Below are 19,517 nucleotides of genomic sequence, written 5' to 3'. Positions count from 1 at the left end.
TCTGTGATTAGTTTGTAAGTACAGTTTGGTGGGTTGTTAAAGTAGTTCAAGTACCAGTCATTGATCATGTTCCAGTTGTCACTGTCGAAGTTAGGGTTTGTCGATATGCTGAACGCCTTTTGATAGTGTCCGGCGAATGCGTCAGCCTTCTCTTTGTCTGTGTAACGTTTTATTCCGTTTTCGTCAATTGTGTCAGTAGTGTTAGTTTTCTTGTATTGTGCTAATTTCTTGATTTTTTGCCAATATGTTTTGCCCTTGTCTTTTTCTATTTCCTTATATGTTTCTAACCATTTGTCTTGTCGGTATTGTCCAATCAGAGTTTTAATGTTCCTATTCAGTTGGTTCAGTGTCTTTTTTAGGTCGTTATTTTGGGTGTAAGTGTGTAAGTGTAAGTGTATTTTTTAATTAATACTTTGACACGCTGTAGACGGAAGAGTTTTCGGAATATGGTCTATTAAAGAAATTTATCCAAAATTACTTGCACTATCACCCCCTGCAAGAAATGCATCCACTTACCAAACACCGTGGTCACATTTGCAAATGTACTTTCCTTCTATTTACACGATACTTTACATGATTTTAAATGGATCTCGGACTCCAATAGAGAATATTTGAGATCCCTGAAAAGTCTCCTTGTATATGACTAATTTTCAAAACATTTTAAGTTCTTTAGACTTGTTCCCCTAGAATATGATGCGGTAATAGGTGCCCCGTAAGCTCATGATCAAAATGGTACTGCGATATTCTTTGGACCAGAAGTTTGATCTCACCTAACTTATTAACAAAAAATGTCTGGCTTGTCTGCTGTTGGTGGTCGAAGTTTTTCAAAAAAATTATCTTTTTTGAAATATCGGGAGAATGGTGCGGTATAAATGACTAGTGCATCAACCTAAAAAAAATGAAATTATTTCATCCTCCAACTAAAAAGTTCTGGTAGTTTTTGTACCACGACACTCAAGAATTCACCACTTGTCGACAACGGCTAAACTCGATTGTTTCATCAAAATATGAGTCTTACATAAGAACAAGTTCACAGCGAGTTTCCCTAAAATACATCGTACCATTCTCCCGATATTTCAAAAAAAATCAATTTTTTGAAGAATTCTGCTGATCAATCGCAGAGGAGCCAGACATTTTTTGTTAATAAAAGTTAGGTCAGATCGTCTTCTTTTGGTCCAAAGAATATCGCAATACCCTTTTGCGCACGAGCTTACGGGACACCCTGTATGTTTTGTCTTTTAGATATTATAGTAACAAGTAAGGCTTTTTGGGAGTACTACCATGACAGAAAAATGTAAAAACACACCCAGGTGAGAAGTAGAGAAAAATATACTAGGTATAAATAAAATTAAAATGTATTACAAGAAAGAATTACCTGTATTTGATTAGTATTTGTTCTAGGTGACATTGGGGGTTTCCATGCGAATGGCTGCTTAATTGACTGAAAACTCTTGGGATTTTGGTACGTGCGTGTGTTTGCATAAAGTGACTCACTTCTAATAAAACAATGTATATATATAATTTTAAAATATGCAGAGGATAGTCGATATTTGCATCATCTAAATATATTACCTGTTATACATGGACTGAAATCACGACTTAATTGTTGCTTATAGTTAGAGAGCAAATAAAGTGACAAACTGTCAGAAATTAACTCAAAACAATTGTAATGTGTCATTTTCATGCATGTGTTGACGCATTTCAGTTTAACGCCTAATCGATAGATCTGTGATCTTAAAATAGTGCCAATTTAGCCCTTCAAGATTGCGTAATAATATACCTGGTGTCCCATTTCAATAAATGTTGAAAAGACTTTATTCAAGGCTCGAGCTCCCTGAATATTGGCGCACCATATGAAAGGATAATAAGCCTAATACGAAGATTGTTCTTATTGATTATTGTGTGTTGATTTACCCATTTGCTACATATTGATACTGATACAGAGTGTTCTATTTTAAAAAACCATGTTTGATACATGAGGAGCTTATTTTCAAAACGCAATTTCTAAAAGTTAATTTGATTTGCAGAATTGCACCTTTTCTAAATCTAGCAAAAAAAATGGAAATATGAATTCATTTTCGGTGCCAACAGGAACTTTGGTAACGTGACTATAAAATCCAATGGAAAATTTTGATAAAAAAATTGGATTATAGTTAGAAAGAAAAAAACAAAAAAAGAAAATGCGTTTTGAAAGTAAAATTGTATTTTATAGCGTTTTGAAAAGAAATGTACGGTCATATTGCTCTTTGAAAAAAAAGCTGAAATATTGTGTTTTTTTATTTCTAAGAGAACTTACTCTAATTATAGATTTCCAATTGAAAATGTTCTTTTTAAAAACGAAAGTTTTTATTTTGACGTACAAGATTTCGCGTGCTGAAGGCTTGACAGGGAATACAGATTGCGGGCAAATCGGGGTACTTATAGACTAGATACAGAAATGCTTTATCAACAGAATGTCTGCAATTGTGCTGCTGCGTTCGTGGTTTCCATTTATGGCATGGATATAACTCCAGAGACAACTTGTCTCTGATAACTCTCTAGACTTCATAGGTTAGAAAAAAACACTTCACTACACCGCAATCTTCTTCATTGCAGTCAGAGACAAGTACTTGTCTCTGTTGCAGTCACATTCGATCTCTTCATCGGAAATGTTCGCTTCTTCATCGACTGGATTTGTGGAACTGCTATTTTCATTCTTCATTCTACAAAAACTTGTTGAAGTTTTTGTAGAATACCAGGCGCTGATCATTTTTCTAGTCTTCGTCGTATAAATTTAACAAACTTTCAATATTTTCTAATTTTAAATCCTTTACTTTATGGGTTAACGGTAACAGATTCATTTTTGCATTCCCCATTTGCACTCCTTTTTTCATAATAGTCGTAAATATTTTGCAGATGTCTTCATTTCGGTAATATTCTTCCATTTTTACTTTTATTGTATTTTTTATGTTGCTATTTTTTTCTCTTTTAATAAAAACCCTTTTCATTTGACTAACTCCCATAAGCTTTTTGCAATTAACGTCGCTGATTTTCTTAACATCATAAAGCTTCCAGTCTACTCCAAGCTTTCTTACTGTTCCAACCGCCTCCAACAACTTTTCGTAATCTTCTTTTTGTAAAACCTGATTTTGTTTTCCTCACTTGTGAACCTCACTTTTAGAATAACTAATTTACTTAACTTTGTTGCGTCTTTCCCTTCTAACTTTTCGTGCCCCTTTTCTTCTCTCCTTGATTCTTCTCAGACACAACAGCAGTGTCTATGTAATTCTCCATTGTCCCCATTTCCAAAAACTCTTTCGCAGCACACCGTACGTAACAATGAAAACACGAAGTATTTGCATAAATTGTGATTTGAAACGAAAAATGTAGAATTTGTGGTTTGATAAAAATATTATTGCAGAAATTGCGTTTTGAAAAAAAAAAACACTGAAATTGCTGGGCGTTTCACATGGCAGAAATAGCTTCTGAATTTGATTAGAAATTCAAGTGGCAATCGAAAAAAAGCGCGCTGCGAGTGCATCGCTATCTCTAACTCAGTAGCAGTTTTTTGCAGAAACTGCGTTTTGAAAATAAACTCCTCATATGTAAACCACAGATTTTTGAGAACACCCTGCTTAACGAAAATAATTTTAATGGATGACCACTATTGATGCCAATATTGCACAAAAAATAATTATTGTGTAAGTTTTATTGTCCTTTTACATTTTACCGACTAAAAATTTAACCACCCTGTATAATGAATTACAAATGAGAATTTCTTCTACCACGTCGTCCTCATCAGTTGATAGTAAAATAAAGATTAGTTATCAGAAAATAGAGATCTATGAAATTATGTAGGTATAATCGGTGTTCAAAAAGGCATTTACTTTGAATCTGAACTCTCGTTAGAAATATTTTTGTGAATTTTTGACAAAAAACTTTTGAATACATTTAGCAACATAGTAGTATTCCACATTGCTTTAATTTTAATTAGATATTTTCTGAACGAAATACTTACATTATTTATTGTTTAAAACACTGTGCAACACTGAAGTAAAAAAGGAACAGCCTCATTTATAGTGCTTAAGTGAACTATCGCATGCTGAAAGCATGTATGCAAATATTTTCCCTCAATTGAAAATATTTGCTAAACGTCCTGTATAATTATTTGATTAATTACGTTAGACATCTAAACCATATGGCTGGAAATAAGCTCCGGGAACGATAAACGGAATGTTTCTTTACAAAAGCCTTCGTTTTAATTTCTCGAACTCAAATTGAGACTAAGATGTTGACAAAATTACAAATCTGATCATTAATTCCTTGAAGTTAACTTACGACAAACAATTAACGGAAGAAATACACACTCTGATGTAGCATGTAGAATGAAAGCCCCAAAAGAATTGCATTTTATATTATTAATCAATCCTTTTATAAATTATTGCATAACCAAAGTGGTTACCCTCATGAGTAACTTATTCTAAACAATATCAAAACAAGTATTTAAAAAATGGTTTATATTTTATTCAATTAAATTATGTCAACAAGATTAGATTAGAATCACCTGATTCTGGACTAAAAGAAAACCGAATCTTGAATTGAGATACCCAAACAAATACCACACTTGCAGTAAACAGACCAGAATAAGGTGGTTCCGAAGGCGGTAAAAAAACTTTAAAAAATTTACATAAAGTTAAAATTAAATTATTTTTATTGAACATTATAGCTGTTTGATGAAACTTGCCAACAAATAAAAGTACAGAGATGTAAAATTGAACATCTAATGAACAGTCGCTGTTCATTCGATGCAGACTTTTAATGTAAGCTTTTAACACTGGTCCAATACAAATATAATGTGTAGCTTATTGTAGTTGATGGGAGGACCTCTGGACTTGATAGGTAATATGTTTCTGTAGTTCTCTGTATAGTCCTCTCCGTTTTTTCATGCCATTATTTGTCTAGTGCAGTATTTGTCTTTACTGCAATCACCACCTACAAAACAATATCAGTTTAGATCAAAAATGCTATGAATTAATCCTCATTGGCGGTCAGTCTTGAGTAGATCAAACAAGTTATTTTCATTCATAAAAAAATATTCGCAAATATTATTTTCTTTTGATATAACAACATTTGCTTGTAAAACTGCAGAAAACTGGAAGATTACGAAGGAAATTTTATACACTTAATGAAATTATGAAAATGTTTGGCAGGAAAAACCAGGAATATGTGACATAATTTGTCCATCTTCCAACGATGCAGATTGCCGATTTAGTTTCGCACCGATTCGACCTACACATACATCAATCGTGTGTGCAGGAGATACCAAGTGCATTTCATTTCATTAATAACGCAATGAATAAATTTCGCATTACTTACTTCTTCACCACAAGACTTCAGAACGGTACACAATATATCTTTGCCAGCGTCATATTCAGAACGTAATTGGGCACCAACTTCGCCATCGGGGATTTTCAAATCCTCACGAAGATCACCGTTATCGGACATAAGGGACAGGTAACCATCATCAGAAATATCAGTCAACTGATAATCCTCACGTTTAACATGTGGCACATCCATGTTGTGTGTGGAAGGGCAGATATCTTCATACTTTTTCCCTAGAAAAAATCAACCATAACAATAAATACAATTGCTTTAATTAAATCATCTTATATATGTGTATATATGTACTATATGTATATATATGTACTATATTAAATTCGATCGTATCTGATATGAAAAGTGCATCTGAGTATACATTATTTAGATACTGCAGGGTAAACTACCAGCTCAGTAACAAATGTTGCTCGAACATTCTACGACATCCAGTTCGTTCCTTTTTTGTTTTCCAAGGTTTTTTATGCCCGTAGGGTGGTTCAGGCGCTTGCATAACACCACATATTAGACAATTTTTTAATGTATATTTTTTAATAATGAGAAAGAAGAAATAAAAATGCCACTAACTATTAGGTAAAGCTTAATATTATTTATAAGAAGAATTTAAATCAAAGGGATCTTTGCAATGTAATTCATAATTACAATGCAATTTAATGCATATGTAAACATATCATAACATGTTTGTTAGTTGGACAGACAATCTCCGAAGATCACTGATGATACTGAAACTAAAACTTCTGCACTGTTATTAAAACGGGTGTGCATATTTCTCAAATAAACGCCTTCGCTGCTTCTGGCAGTGTTTTTACCATTTTAAATGGCTTTCGGACTTAAATCGACTTCTATTACTGAAAATTTGACAAATATGAAGTTATTTCAAATATATTTGTTTTAGTTTAATGATGATTGAAACACCGTCTAATGACAAACATTATATAATCTGCTTTCTTAAGACAAATTATTTACATTTAATTCAATTATCACCGTAAATGAACTCCAAACGAGGTTATGTTAAATACCAAGTTTTGAAACTGGCTGATTTAACTTAATGAATTTTCCAATGAAATATTGTACACAATAAAATATATAAAGTAAATGGGTGAAAAGTGTAAGCATCTATCGACTCTCGTTGAAAGACCTTATTTTCAAAAATATGTGCTATTTTTGTTAGTGTTTTCGACGTTCAAAATATTATTTACCGGTAACCCAATGTGAGTGCGAAACAATCGATTTTATATTAGCTACTTGCTACACATATTTTAAAATACAGTATAGTATAGCTTTGTGTCCACAAAAAGTAGATGAATGTCCTTCAATAACTAAAGCCATTGAAGACACCCTAGCGTAACATACAAAGCTTTCCACCAATTGTTAAATATTCATTCCTTGAGACTGATTGGACTCACTGTATATAATTAATGACTTATGAGACATACATATAAGAAGCATAGTCTCATAAAACAAGTCACCGTCCAGAATCCTATTGATTTCTCCTATATACAACTTGACTCGTATAAATTTATCATTACCGAGCTGTAGCTGTATAGAGCTGCCTATTTTCATGTAGGAAAACTACCAAGCTCTACCGTATCCTGAGTCAGTTTCATGAATAAAACCGCTTCATTGAAAGCTTCCTATAAAATGTCAGGCAAATGACAACCAAGAATAAGAACTGATTTGTTCAGATTCCAACGATGATGCCATGATAATTTTGCACCGATTCGACCTACACGTACATTGAAGGTAGGTGTAGGAGATACCAGGTGCTTACAGATAAAAAGGAGAAGTTAAGTTTGATGCCCTAAGATCATTATAATCAACCAAGGTCGCAATAATTAAATTTTCTTAGACTCCTTTCCCTTTGCTATTGAAATTGCTGCTATTTAATTTAATGATCATTAAGCACTGATTGCCTCCTTTGAGTTGATTTTCAGTTTGTTAACATAGGTATGCATAATTACTCAACTTTGATGAGAAGGTAGAAAGCCATGTTGCTAGTATTTTATGGGCAAGTTTAGGGTAAATCGATTTCACCCAAATTTTGGTTCAAAGATGTCAATTTGAGTTTGATACGCCAAATGTGTTTAGTAAGTTGGCTCAAATTCTTTGAAATTCCATTCAACATACCTGAGAAAATATCAATTCCAACCAAGTGAACTTTAGCATGGCCGTGCTTTCCAGTCTTAGATGTGGACATTTCAACAATTTTACAGGGTCTCGACTTCAACATGACGAATCCATTTTTACGCAGAGCTGAGCATTGCATAGGATAGGTAGCGGAGGCGCCGGAGTCTCCAGTCTCGAAATGGGTGTCCTCAATATCCGCCATGGTTTTTGTAGGTTATTTATGACAGCTCCTTTGAAACTGTGAAAAAAAGTGAGCAATATAAAGTTCTACGTTTTTTCAATGAATGTTTTAAGCCTATTTTAGTGGATGTACACGCGGCAAAGACACATGTGGTCAGGACCGAGTCAATATGTTTCAAGCCTCTAATACGGTTATGTTCTTTCAACTATGAAGAGTAATATGGATATTTGTGGTGAAATGTCCAAAAAAGACTTTAAAACAGAACCATTTAGGAGTAATTAGAGATGTATTCCTTATATTTAGCTATAAAGTAATCACTGCAACATGGCGCGAACAGTCACAAAAATCATGCCTTGTCAAAGGCCGAAAAAACGCCGATTTTATCACAACTAAGAGCTTGTCACAAGTGTTACTTATTTTTCAAAATGACCAGGTCGTTTCTCAAGATTTCCGCAAAATACCAACCTTTATAATAGCTTAAAATTCGAATAAATTAAGAAAAAACTGTATACTCACATGTGACCAAGATGGAAACTAATCCAAAAGATAGCCAACTGGCATGCGCCTTAAGAAGTAAACGACAAACGACACTAGCGCCAGAAGATGCGGCAAATTTAAATCTCGATTTAACTGTTTTGCCAACACTTGACTGAATTTGTTGAGTTCACTAGTATTTTCGTTTGAACAAATAGGAACAATTTACGAAAGTAGGAAAGAAGGAATTAGCGCAGTTACAAAGCCGGTAAGTAAAGCCGGTTTTTTAAATCAACGGGTAAATGAAACCAGACAACTTTTATTTACAGCAGCTGTCATTTTTTGTAAAGAATGATGACAAGCATCAATGTGGGACTTTATCACAACGTTGCCTTATCTAGCAAGTTTGCTTGATGCTATATATATATATGCTATAAAAACCAGGTAAAATCAATTTTTGCGCTTTCACTTTTGCCTTTTGCTAGATAAAGACAACAACACTTAAATGGCTAGTGATACATTACGATTAGGCTATTTAAAGTTTTTGAAATTTTAAAATTCTCTTTATTGGCCACGTTTAATGCTTCGCTTAATTAGTTTAAAATATGGCAAAAAATTGACAAAAAAATTAATTAGAAAAGTTCGAAGGGAGAGTGAAGAGTTAAGAAAAATATTGCTATTTCTTTCTATCTTTCGCAATCTTGGAGTCTGTCAATAACGGTTTTAATATAAAACCTTCACTTGGCATTTCAGAGCCAGATTGCCAAGGTTCCTAAATTGTACAGGTTGTTTGGTAATCCTGAGCGGGGAGAGACACGAGCGGAAGGTGTGACGTCACGTGTTTGCCTTTTCCCATTTCTATACGATTATATTGGGGATTATAACGTTACAACTTATTAAAATACGTTTATTTTTGTTAAAACATCATAAACGTTTTAACTATTTCTGCTAATGGTGTTGCGTTTGTGTTGTTTCGACAAGTACTATCGAATACTAACCTGAGGTAGAACAACTTAGCCTTTTGAAGTATTTTTTTTAATTATATACGCCACAATCAACCACAATCGAATAGGTGGCCACACGAAATGGAAAGTGAAAAAGTGAATTACATTTTCGTCGTTTCGTGTACAGAAATTTTCCTTGTCTAGCCAGAACGGTTGGCTGTAGAAAACTAGATTTAGCAACTGCTAGGTGGCTCCAGCATTTAAGGTCAAGTCCCATTTGACTAACCGAATGGCTATTTCGCGCTTATTTTTGAAAAAATCGTTATTATTTGATGAATATTCCACAATTTTGTGGACTATTTTATCGCCGTTTTTCATCCATCCTTTGCCGCTTACATTTTTCTTTGCTGATTCCGGTCAAATCCGCTGGCATGCCTTATTAAGTTTGTTAAATTTCTTTCTCATAAAGCCAGTTGGCTTTTCAAATTTGAATTTTGTTACAGCTCGTTGCCCGACAGTCCTTTCTATAACGAACTGTGCCAAAGTGTTGAAACGCACTCTTCAATTCGCATATCATTAAGCAACACCCGGTATTTTATGAAGTCCGTTTACAAATGAATAGGTACTTACATTTTACTATTTATAAATTAATTTATTCGCTTGTGTAGGCTTCAATAATTTAAAGTGGCAAGCTTGTGACGTGTTCCCGCGCGCTCTCCCATTGGTCCAATTACTAGACAACCTGTACAATTTAGGAACCTTGGCAGATTACAGCAGAAAACAAAGATGAAGACATAGAAAATAGCCAGCTCCTTTTTGTCATTAGTTGCAGCTAACCTAATTCCTACATCTATGATTCCTACCCACTTAACCCAAACAACCAAAAAATATTACATCAAATTAGAATTTGCTTTTCTGCATAGATTAATTTAATTTGCAAAAACTTGAAAAGTGCGAATATACAAATTGCATAATTTAAAGTGTTACAAGTTCAAGGAACAATTCATAAACTGATATAAAGATGTCTTCTCCAAACAAGGAAGATAATACCATTGAGGAACCAGGTACGTTATAAACAGTTGTATATTAAAGACATTTGTAAATAAAGGATCAATCCAGTTAATAAATTGCGCATTTAACTCCTGCGATTAATAACTATCAGAAAATAGGCGTGTAAAAAAGCAACATTAGCTGTTCATTCTCTTACCTGCTAAACATTTTTTTGTTTCAGAAACGTATATTAAAATCCCCAAACGTTTCAGTAACCTGCACTATATGTTTCAGAAATGTTTATGGAACTAAAAATGTCCGCACTCAGAAACATTGCTGAAACGTTGCGCTAAACGTTATTTAAACGTTGCAAATAAATGTGTTGCAACATTATACATGGTGTATCATTGAACAGTACAAATATTATAATTGATGTTACATTTTGGCCCTAGAAGCAGGACTATACGATAGTCCCGCTTCGAGGATCATAATAATATATCACCAGTTAAATATTTGTACTCATCAAAGATGCATAACTCAAATGGCATACAATAACTTATATTAAATAAATAACAAACACGCAAAAATCAAAATAATTCTTAAAACTCAGTAGTCTAGCCAAAGGATTCCCAGTCTTCTTTGAGTTGGGTAGTTTCACATTTTGCAGTCAATCATCGTTTCCGATAGCCTCAGCCTAAAAGTGAAATAAAAATAATACCGTGCTGGACAGTATAAAGTTCAAGATTATGTATGGAGTAGGAATTCAAAATATCCAATATAACTATAAAAACCTGTTAATATGATATAGTTTGATCACGTTCTTGTTCACCAAACGCCAAAAATGCCTGTTAGAAATATTTCTATTATTTGCTCTTATTATTTTACTGCCCTCAAATAATATTCATAAGCCTTTTAGGACCTACATAATTGAACTGAACAGCTCGAAATGAGAGCATCCTAACATCACCCACGTGGTCTAGGTTACAGCAAATTTAGTTACATATACTTATCTATATTAAAGTTTCTTCCATTATAAAGTATAGATACTTACCAATATATTCAGCCCTGTGCTGTATCCCTCACGTTAACTTTAACGTGCATGTTATCCGTTAGACACGTTAAGTGGCTCCAAGTGGTGTGTTGTATCAGTAAAACCTTTATATTATAACAGGCGCACGCTATCGACGAACGTTATATGAAGAAATAGAGCTTCAGAATAACAGCATCAAATCACAAGCCGCTATCGAACTTAACGTGCGTCCCTCTAAGTTAACCTCGGGGAATAAATAAAACAATTGTGTTTATTCAAAGCGTAGTTTTGTCTTTTAGCTATAATCTGTTTTTAATTTAAAAGAAAAATGTCTTGGTGGTCTTATAAGGTTAGCTGTATTAGAACAATTGGTAAATGGTCTTGAAAATAAACTTTATTTTCTTCCACAAACTCTACTCAATTTTCAAATTGTTTGCGGGTTGTTTTTTTGCATCTTCTGTGCATGCTACATTGAAAGCGTTTGTGAAGATCGGTCAAGAACAGTAACGAACGAAATTGAAAGTGAATGCAAATCATAAACAAAGACATGTATGGTGGTAGTAGGTGGGGCAAATGGTCAAAACGTGTACATGTGGTGCATATGTTTTAGAAGCTTCGATGTGTTAACTCTCTCTCTAACTAATAGACTATTCATATAAGGGCATCTCACTTTATGCATTAAATATTTTTTTTCTTTTTTAACGTTTGATGGATAACTGGGTCGGAAACGCATACGTTAACTCGGAGATAGAGCACACTTCAGTTGTGTTGCTGCGTTATCGAAAATGTTATCCTGAACTGCTAAGTTGCCATAACGTGTGGCCGTTACAAATAGCATTTATGATACAGCACAGGGCTGATTATCACTTATTTTGCTGCACCAGTCAAGTAATTTAACAATAAAATCGAAGTAATACAACTACGGGAGCTGCAGCCGCATGTATCAATCGCACAAGCGAACCCAGGCCTTAAACCATTGTTTTCAACTGCGTTTCAACCGAAGTGTGCATCCAAAATGACCAGTGAACAAAGTAGACCCAGTTTCCACGTGAAAATGAATGGATGTATCATCGGTAGTGACAAATCTAAACTAGTATTTTTATAAATTTGGGTGCATCTACATCAAGTAAACAGGTGTGAATACAGTGTGTAAATAAATTGTACGAAGGCACTTTGAAAATGTCTTTTTCGTGGAAGGATGACCATATGGAAACATTTTAATAAATTTATTGAAATTGTTAGTTCCTTCCAAATGTCCGCGAAAATCGTACAAATCTGTAACCAGCGAGTTGAATTTACCCCAGTTAACTGTAAATGATATAAAAGTAAAAATAAAAACAGTTCGAACTAGTTCTGTTTAGAACTTGCAAAAATAAGGAACTAAGATTCACTATTTCAGTACATGGATGAATCATGCGATGCACATCCAAAGAGTAAAGTCTAAATTCGCCTTTATGTTTTATAAGATAATAAATACCATGCGCGATGGGAACCTGTAGAACCAAGAATCTCGTGTGCTCATATGTTAAATTTGTGCAATATAACTGCAAGCTTGGAACGTTTCATATTTAGCGGGTTATTATGAAGAACTCGATGATTTACGGTTTATTAGCCCATTTGCTAATCTCTGGTTGCTGTGTTCCTTTGAAGTATTGCCCCCTGCCACTAAGGAAAGGCTTAATGTTTCCCATTATATTTATTTTTAACAGTAAAATTCACTGAGAAAATCAGTGACTCGCCATTGATCAATCCGATCTCTATTCATCAATTATTTTTTTAAGCCACCAATTACCACGTTTTCTTCACGTTAAAAATATACACTTCTATAATGTATTTAATTTTGTCATTAGGGTGAAAACACTAATTTGAGTGTTTTTTCCTTGGAATATTACCTAAATATATTACTTACCTCTTTAAAGATATAGCCGATTGAATCAAATATAAACCGAGTCGATCTATTTTCTTAATTGCAGCTTAAGTTTGCAACATTTACCAACACATACAATTTTACAACAGAAATTTTTTTCGGGTGAATTGAAAGCTTTTAATACACGTCGACTCGTCGTCGTAGAACTTCGAACGTTCACGGAGCTACTGAAGTACAAGTGCTTTATTTAGGGGTTCAAAACGCAGGGTCACAAGGTGACAAGTCGGGATTGTAGGGAAGATGTTTTTCTGTCCAACGTTTCCCAGCGAAATATGTTTAAATTATCCCGTGTAGCGCTTGCTGAATGAGGCATGGAGTTCTCGTTAATAATTATAATATTTTTGACTGATTACGTCTTTCTTTTCCTTTGATATGATAAATTTGAGGCATCTACTCCATAAGCTCGTAATAATGCGGCATTAATTGTGCGTCGATCGTGGGGAAAATCGACGCAAAAAGCGACCCGGCAATAAAAAAAGTTGCCATAATCTTTCCAGCAAAGTCTCTTTTTATCCACTTTATGTTCGCCGGTTTTGACCGGGGAACGTAGTCCAAATGTGTACCAAATATCATCAGAAGTTATGATTTACTATTCGAATCAGAAACGAAGTTCCCGCGTCTGATTAATTTAAATACAATCCTTTTTCAAACACAAAAGTGGATAAACGCGTTTAAAGGCATTGTTGAATTATTGGATTTTTACGGTCACAATTTCAAATTAAATTTTTGTATATTTTTTTTAAATCGATTTTGTTTGAGGAATTATTGAAAATAAACAGCCAGATTGCTGAATTGAAGTTTACTGTTGACAAACTACGATTTTGCTTAACGACGACGTCTCATTAATATAGACAACTTAAAGAAAATACGTTGAACTTGAAATGTACTTGCGGAGCTCCTCATCTTAATTATAAAGGTTTCAATTATTTTTATCCTAAACGGGTGTAATAAAACATTCGTACGTACATACGCATAAGAAATCGAAATCTGTCATTAGATTTTGATCAACTCGTGGGAAAAGTCACCTACGGCGATATCTGGGCATGCAAACGCCTACAATATTTTCATCTCCCTGTATGTCGACCTTTAAAATTAATAAAAAAATAATCTCAGTAGTTCTCCCAAGAAGCCTTTGCTTTCGTGATATTTTTCAAGTAGAATAACGAAAAACTGAAATACAAATGTAAGTTTGACGCCCTGTATGTCGACAACCGTCAACTTTTGGACTAAAATAAGTTGTATTAAATCGTCATATTTTCACCTCATTAATCCATTATTCTGTTCAAATTAGATGCGAAAACGGGGTAGCCAAAGTTCGATCAATATTGATTATCAACTCAAAACAGTTGAAGATGAATAAAGAAGATTTGTATCGAACAGGCCTAGAATTTTGCGTATAATTCGAATATGCAATAAAAAAAGCGGCATTCCATTTTTAAAAATATAGGTTTGGTCAGCCACTTGAATTTGAGACGCCCTGTATCAATCGGGTTTATCTTAAAATAAACTAGACGTTAATATCGACAAATTTTTAATTTAATATTTTCTCTAAATTTCAAATTATATGTACAAAGTGGGTAGCCAAAGTTCAATCAATAACTACTAAAGTTTACTTTCCTTGGAGAAACTATATCTAAATCGATCAAATTATCTACATTGTAGACACGCGAACCAGTCTACTGTTGCAAGCATATTATCTGAGGCAAGCACTAGCAAATTAATTCATCTGAGAACGTGAAAATGGTCGCAAAAGAACTACTGATTACTGAAGTAATTTTGAAGGCAGTACTGATAGGTATACCTATGTAGTAAGCAGGGATTAAGACCGTGTTGAGTTTCGTAAAAACATTTACGGACAGTTGTGACAAACCAGTGAAAGATTTTCCTTGATATCGAACTTTTGATGGGACTTCGTAAGTAATAGTTTATACAAATAATACATCTCCGTTCTAAAGAATTTGTTATTCGGAAAACTTCCTTTAACATCAAGCCGTGATCATCTAAACCTGAACATAAAGATTGATGTGCTCTGATGAAGTAAAGTTAGGTAGTTTCGAGATAAAAATCATGCAAAGAGAGTATTACATCAGCTTTGGGAACTTAATTGAAAAGCTAAATTTTGAAACATTGAATGCTTCAACTCGTTAGAATTACGAAAAGAAAAGTCCTATTAGTGGAATGGCTCATTTTTTTCTGGTTACGTTTTGATTTCACCTGTTAATTGTTCATTTATGTATAAACCAATTATGATTTGCGCAACGTTTGTTAATGGGAAAAACGCCGTTTGCAAGTGCAATCAAATACATTGTGACCAAATTACTATTTTGTTGTGAAAATTATTTTTTCTGCACTTCCTAAATACCCGATACAACACCCCTGGAAGAACTGTGCCAATTTTGAATCGCCTTGTGCTTACGAACAAAATAATGAATCCTTATGAGAAGAACAATTTAAGAATCTACATCGCCCTTTTTGATAAACATAATAAACTAAATAAACTCTTTGTAACAATACTAGTCTAACCACTATGCATGTAAAAACTTTTTGTTTTTATTATTGTTCATCACAAGAAGTTTGTCAAATTCCTTTTCCATGGCAAACCAAACCAGGACATAATGTGAGTTTTTTTTTATAGAAAATTCGTCTGATAAAATTACAACTGAACAGGGACAGTCGTCGGGTGCTGAGCGCCCGCTAACCGAAAATGATATCATCATAATTGATCCAGATACTCTTGAGTTGGATTTAAATCATGGAAGGATCGGCAAGCTTCAAAATCTGGAACCTCTCACCCAAGTCGAAAGGCTTTTCTTGAGATGGAACCTGATTACGAAAATCGAAAATTTAAGCACGCTTACCACTCTTAAAGAGTTGGAGCTATACGACAATCAAATAACCAAAATTGAAGGCCTGGACGCTCTCGTGAATTTGGAGTAAGTGCACGCTACTTTCATTATTAACAGAGACAGATTGCATATATCCTCTGTTTTAGGATTTTAGACATGTCTTTTAACAGAATACGCGAAATTGAAGGGTTAGATAACTTATTAAAACTGGAAAAACTATTTATGCCGTCCAATAAAATCAGCAAGATAAAAAATTTGAGTCATCTACAAAATTTGACCCTGTTGGAACTTGGAGATAATAAAATAAGAGTAAGTGTGATCAATAATGTATCGAATAAGCTTCCGTCTAACCAATTGATTTTTGCAGGAAATTGAAAATTTGGACGCTTTGGTATCATTAAAGTCTTTATTTTTGGGGAAGAATAAAATAACTGAGATCAAAAATTTGGATTCGCTTGTTAATTTAACTTGTTTGAGTTTACAAAGCAACCGACTTACGAAGATTGAAAATCTCGACAAACTCACCGAACTAAATGAACTATACATTTCTGAAAATGCCATTACAAAAATAGAAAACTTTAACACCCAAACAAAATTGGAAACATTAGATTTAGCACAAAATCTAATATCAATAATAGAAAACACTAAGGCTTTGGAGAGTTTACAAGAGTTTTGGGTGAGTTATAATAAAAAGCCGACATTGCCTGTTTGAACACCTGAAATTTATATTTGAATTGCAATGTTTAGCAGTAAGGGAGGGTCAATAAAACATGTTTTTGTTTTAGTTGAACGATAACAAAGTAAGTGATTGGAATACGGTGAATAATCTTTCAGTTCATAAGCATTTGGCAACTGTATACTTGGAACACAACCCTGTAGCTGAAGATCCAATGTACAGAAGAAAGTTAATGCTTATTGCTCCATCTTTGAAACAAATTGATGCTACTTTATGTCGCCAAGAGTAAGTTCAAAACCCCCATTTATTTTTGGAAAATTACTTCTGCCGAATTGATGAGTAATTTCTAAAATAGCGTTACGAAAATTTGTACTTTCACAGGGTCTCAGGAATTTCTATGTTTCAAAGCACTGTTTTTCACTATTGTTCTAGTAAATGAATATCAACAGACAGGATAATTAATTAGATGAGTGTTTCAAGTTACATAAACCGGAGACTAATTATTTCTATTATTTCAAGTTCAATACGAAAAATAAGCAATATTAAATACCATTGGAAACGGCTTTGGTTAATATTATAGTTTTCAAGTAGATAACATTAAAACAGAACTCGGGCGTGTGTATCAAACAGTATATTGAATGCCTTCGATAAAACAATATTATTTTCAGTGCATTATACTTTTTGTTTTTGTCGGTATCATTTTACCTGGGGTTTTATTTACGTTTAAGTCAATATTGCTTTGTTCACTTTCTATTCCATTAGTAACGTTAAGGAATGTAACTTATATGTAAATATTATAACATATAATTGTTTTCTTGTCTACTAATTTATATAATAGAAAATTATTATTAGCAAAAGCTATTATTTCGCCAAACTTTTTATATTGAAATTTCTTAAATATTTGTTCCTCTCATTCTTGATAACTGTAAATGTTTAATGGCTTCAGTAGCTTATAGAACATAGCACGATTAAAGTGAAAGAAATATAAAAAAATTAATAAGCTAGTTAATGTATAAAATGTTAAAACGCATGTGAAGTACTAGTTTATAAATCATTACCATTATTTATAATTATAGTAAATTTTCGATTCTGTTGTTTATTTCGGATTATTATTTGCAGTTTTAAATAAACCCGTCTCCAAGTACTAGTTTTTGTATATGCCTAATATAATGCTTTTTTAAAACATCTGTTGCATATTAAGTATGTCAAAATATTGAATAATTAATTTGAAATTGAAACATAAAATGATATTTTATATATTAGAATAACAAAAGAAGACTTTGACCTTTCAGACCATGGCTTTCGATGGTGTGAATATTATCAGGATTTAGTTAATACAAGAGATACATACATAGAACACGCTGAACTGAATTGATTTTCCTTGACTGTATCTTTCACTAACTTGATTACAAACATGGTATAATCGGCACGCATTTAATTTTACTCTGCAATTAAAACATTTATTAAAATAATGCCTTGGTGCTGCCTTATTCTTATTAGGTTTTATTTGACTATTACTTCTGAATAAGCCAAATTTGGACTTCTCTATTAATAGAAAGTTATTTAAAATTGAGATTTGCAAATAATCCAAAAACATAGAAACTGGTAGAATCAAAAACCGTTTTTATTTAGCTCTAAAGGTGTTTGTATTAAAATTAGAGCTTGAAGAAATAAAAATCGATAGTTTAATATATATCTAACTATATATAACTGCTCGTCTATTAATCTTTATAAAAGTATTGTATAGTTTATAAGTATCCCATATTCAACCGGAAAACAACGAAAATGATTCTTTGTTAGATTGTTCAAATCATAACAACACACTATAATAATCCCAATTTCTTAAATACATATTTAAAAAGGATTGGGAAACAATAAAGCCTATGGTGTCTGTCTTCAATATAATTATTTCTATCCGAATGTGTATACCAGTATCAATGATATATGCAGATAAATCAATATCATATAACTGTATCATTAAAATCGGAAATAGTAATTACAATTTGAAAAATTTATTGCTCGTTGCGTATGAATTATGAATTTGATAAAATATAATCCTTTCCAACCCAGCAACTATGGAAACATATACAGGAAGATTCAAAATTGGCGTCATGTCTCTGGAGCTAACAGACAACTCCAGGTCTGGCGGTGTTTTAGGAGTACAGAAAAAATAGTAAAAAAATTTATTGTTATTAAAAACTGAGAAATTTGCAAAAAGCTATATCAGAAAGACGGCAACAATGTTTTTCAAGGACTTCTGCCTAATTAACATTACGTATATACCTGTTGCTTCGTAATTATTAAAAACCGGTAACCATGGAAAAACACAGAGCCATAAGCGATTGGTTTAATGTGTCCTTGTGCTCTGTTACTTACTTAGTAGTAACTTATAACATACGTAGTAGAAATGTAGCCCTTCCTCGGTATTTGTTTGATGCCTGTGAAAGTTGTCAGTTGTTGTGCAATGCTCTGAGAGCCCCTGGAAGGCTCCGCTGCAATTGTGCCTGGAACCCAAACTTCAATTGTCGTCAACTTCCTGGAGCCAATCTCCAGTATCCAGCTCTTTGTTGGCGAGAGTTCTTACAGCTTCTGCTATATTAGTGTGGCATTTCCCCAGAACTAATCGCATATGCGCAAAATCGTGAAAGGAGCTTCAAAGTAAGTCACAGTTTGACAAAGGATATCTACCTGTTAATGACAAATTAACAAAATGACCATTAACAACCTTATCTGTTAATCACAAAAAATATCATTGCCACTTTGACTTTTCACCAAAAAAGTGCAGAAGATAATTTTTTCACTATAAAAATTTTTCGTAATTTGAAGCAAAGGTCGTAATTTTTCTTTTTGAATGCTTAGGCATTCCAATATGCTACCAATTAAACATGGAACTATTTCAAAATAATGCTTAATAACAAAATTGGAATTCGATTTTCAACTGAAGATATA

General features: G+C 33.2%; 3 protein-coding genes across 8 annotated transcripts in view; 1 reads left to right on the top strand and 2 right to left on the bottom strand.

The window, feature by feature from the left end:
• Positions 1–1,770, bottom strand: part of LOC109538333 — a 7,751-nt gene extending 5,981 nt beyond the window's left edge. For all 3 annotated transcript variants that reach the window (XM_048663973.1, XM_048663975.1, XM_048663976.1), the window contains exons 1-2: positions 1,573–1,770; positions 1,376–1,496 (exon numbers count right to left, since the gene is read on the bottom strand). In XM_048663973.1, coding sequence (XP_048519930.1) covers positions 1,376–1,496; positions 1,573–1,583 — 132 coding nt within the window. In that variant the 5' untranslated portion in view covers positions 1,584–1,770. The remainder of the gene's footprint in view (positions 1–1,375; positions 1,497–1,572) is intronic.
• A 2,711-nt stretch (positions 1,771–4,481) lies between these two features.
• LOC109538319 (eukaryotic translation initiation factor 5A) lies at positions 4,482–10,330 on the bottom strand. 3 transcript variants are annotated; one of them, XM_019905502.2, is made up of 4 exons: positions 10,307–10,330; positions 7,501–7,738; positions 5,356–5,594; positions 4,482–4,971 (listed from the first exon to the last, which is right to left on the bottom strand). In XM_019905502.2, exons 2-4 carry the CDS (start codon positions 7,700–7,702, stop codon positions 4,930–4,932), a joined length of 483 nt encoding a protein of 160 aa, XP_019761061.1. In that variant the 5' UTR covers positions 7,703–7,738; positions 10,307–10,330; the 3' UTR covers positions 4,482–4,929. The 3 variants fall into 3 exon arrangements, with proteins under 3 accessions (XP_019761061.1, XP_019761059.1, XP_019761060.1); XM_019905500.2 differs by lacking the exon at positions 10,307–10,330 and adding an exon at positions 8,198–8,300; XM_019905501.2 differs by lacking the exon at positions 10,307–10,330 and adding an exon at positions 8,147–8,170.
• Positions 9,853–17,667, top strand: LOC109538318 (protein phosphatase 1 regulatory subunit 7). Of its 2 annotated transcripts, XM_019905499.2 has the most exons (6): positions 9,868–10,163; positions 14,709–14,959; positions 15,682–15,979; positions 16,039–16,201; positions 16,260–16,568; positions 16,678–17,667. In XM_019905499.2, exons 2-6 carry the CDS (start codon positions 14,950–14,952, stop codon positions 16,855–16,857), a joined length of 960 nt encoding a protein of 319 aa, XP_019761058.1. In that variant the 5' UTR covers positions 9,868–10,163; positions 14,709–14,949; the 3' UTR covers positions 16,858–17,667. The 2 variants fall into 2 exon arrangements, with proteins under 2 accessions (XP_019761057.1, XP_019761058.1); XM_019905498.2 differs by lacking the exon at positions 14,709–14,959 and having other exon boundaries at positions 9,853–10,163.
• Positions 17,668–19,517: the final 1,850 nt, after the last annotated feature.

The sequence above is a fragment of the Dendroctonus ponderosae genome, unplaced genomic scaffold (assembly GCF_020466585.1).
Source record: "Dendroctonus ponderosae isolate FM_Combo_2020 unplaced genomic scaffold, Dpon_F_20191213v2 Dpon_F_20191213_2, whole genome shotgun sequence".
NCBI lineage: Eukaryota > Metazoa > Arthropoda > Insecta > Coleoptera > Curculionidae > Dendroctonus > Dendroctonus ponderosae.
Note: the sequence above shows the minus strand (reverse complement) of the source record. Positions and strands in the feature narration are given on the sequence as shown.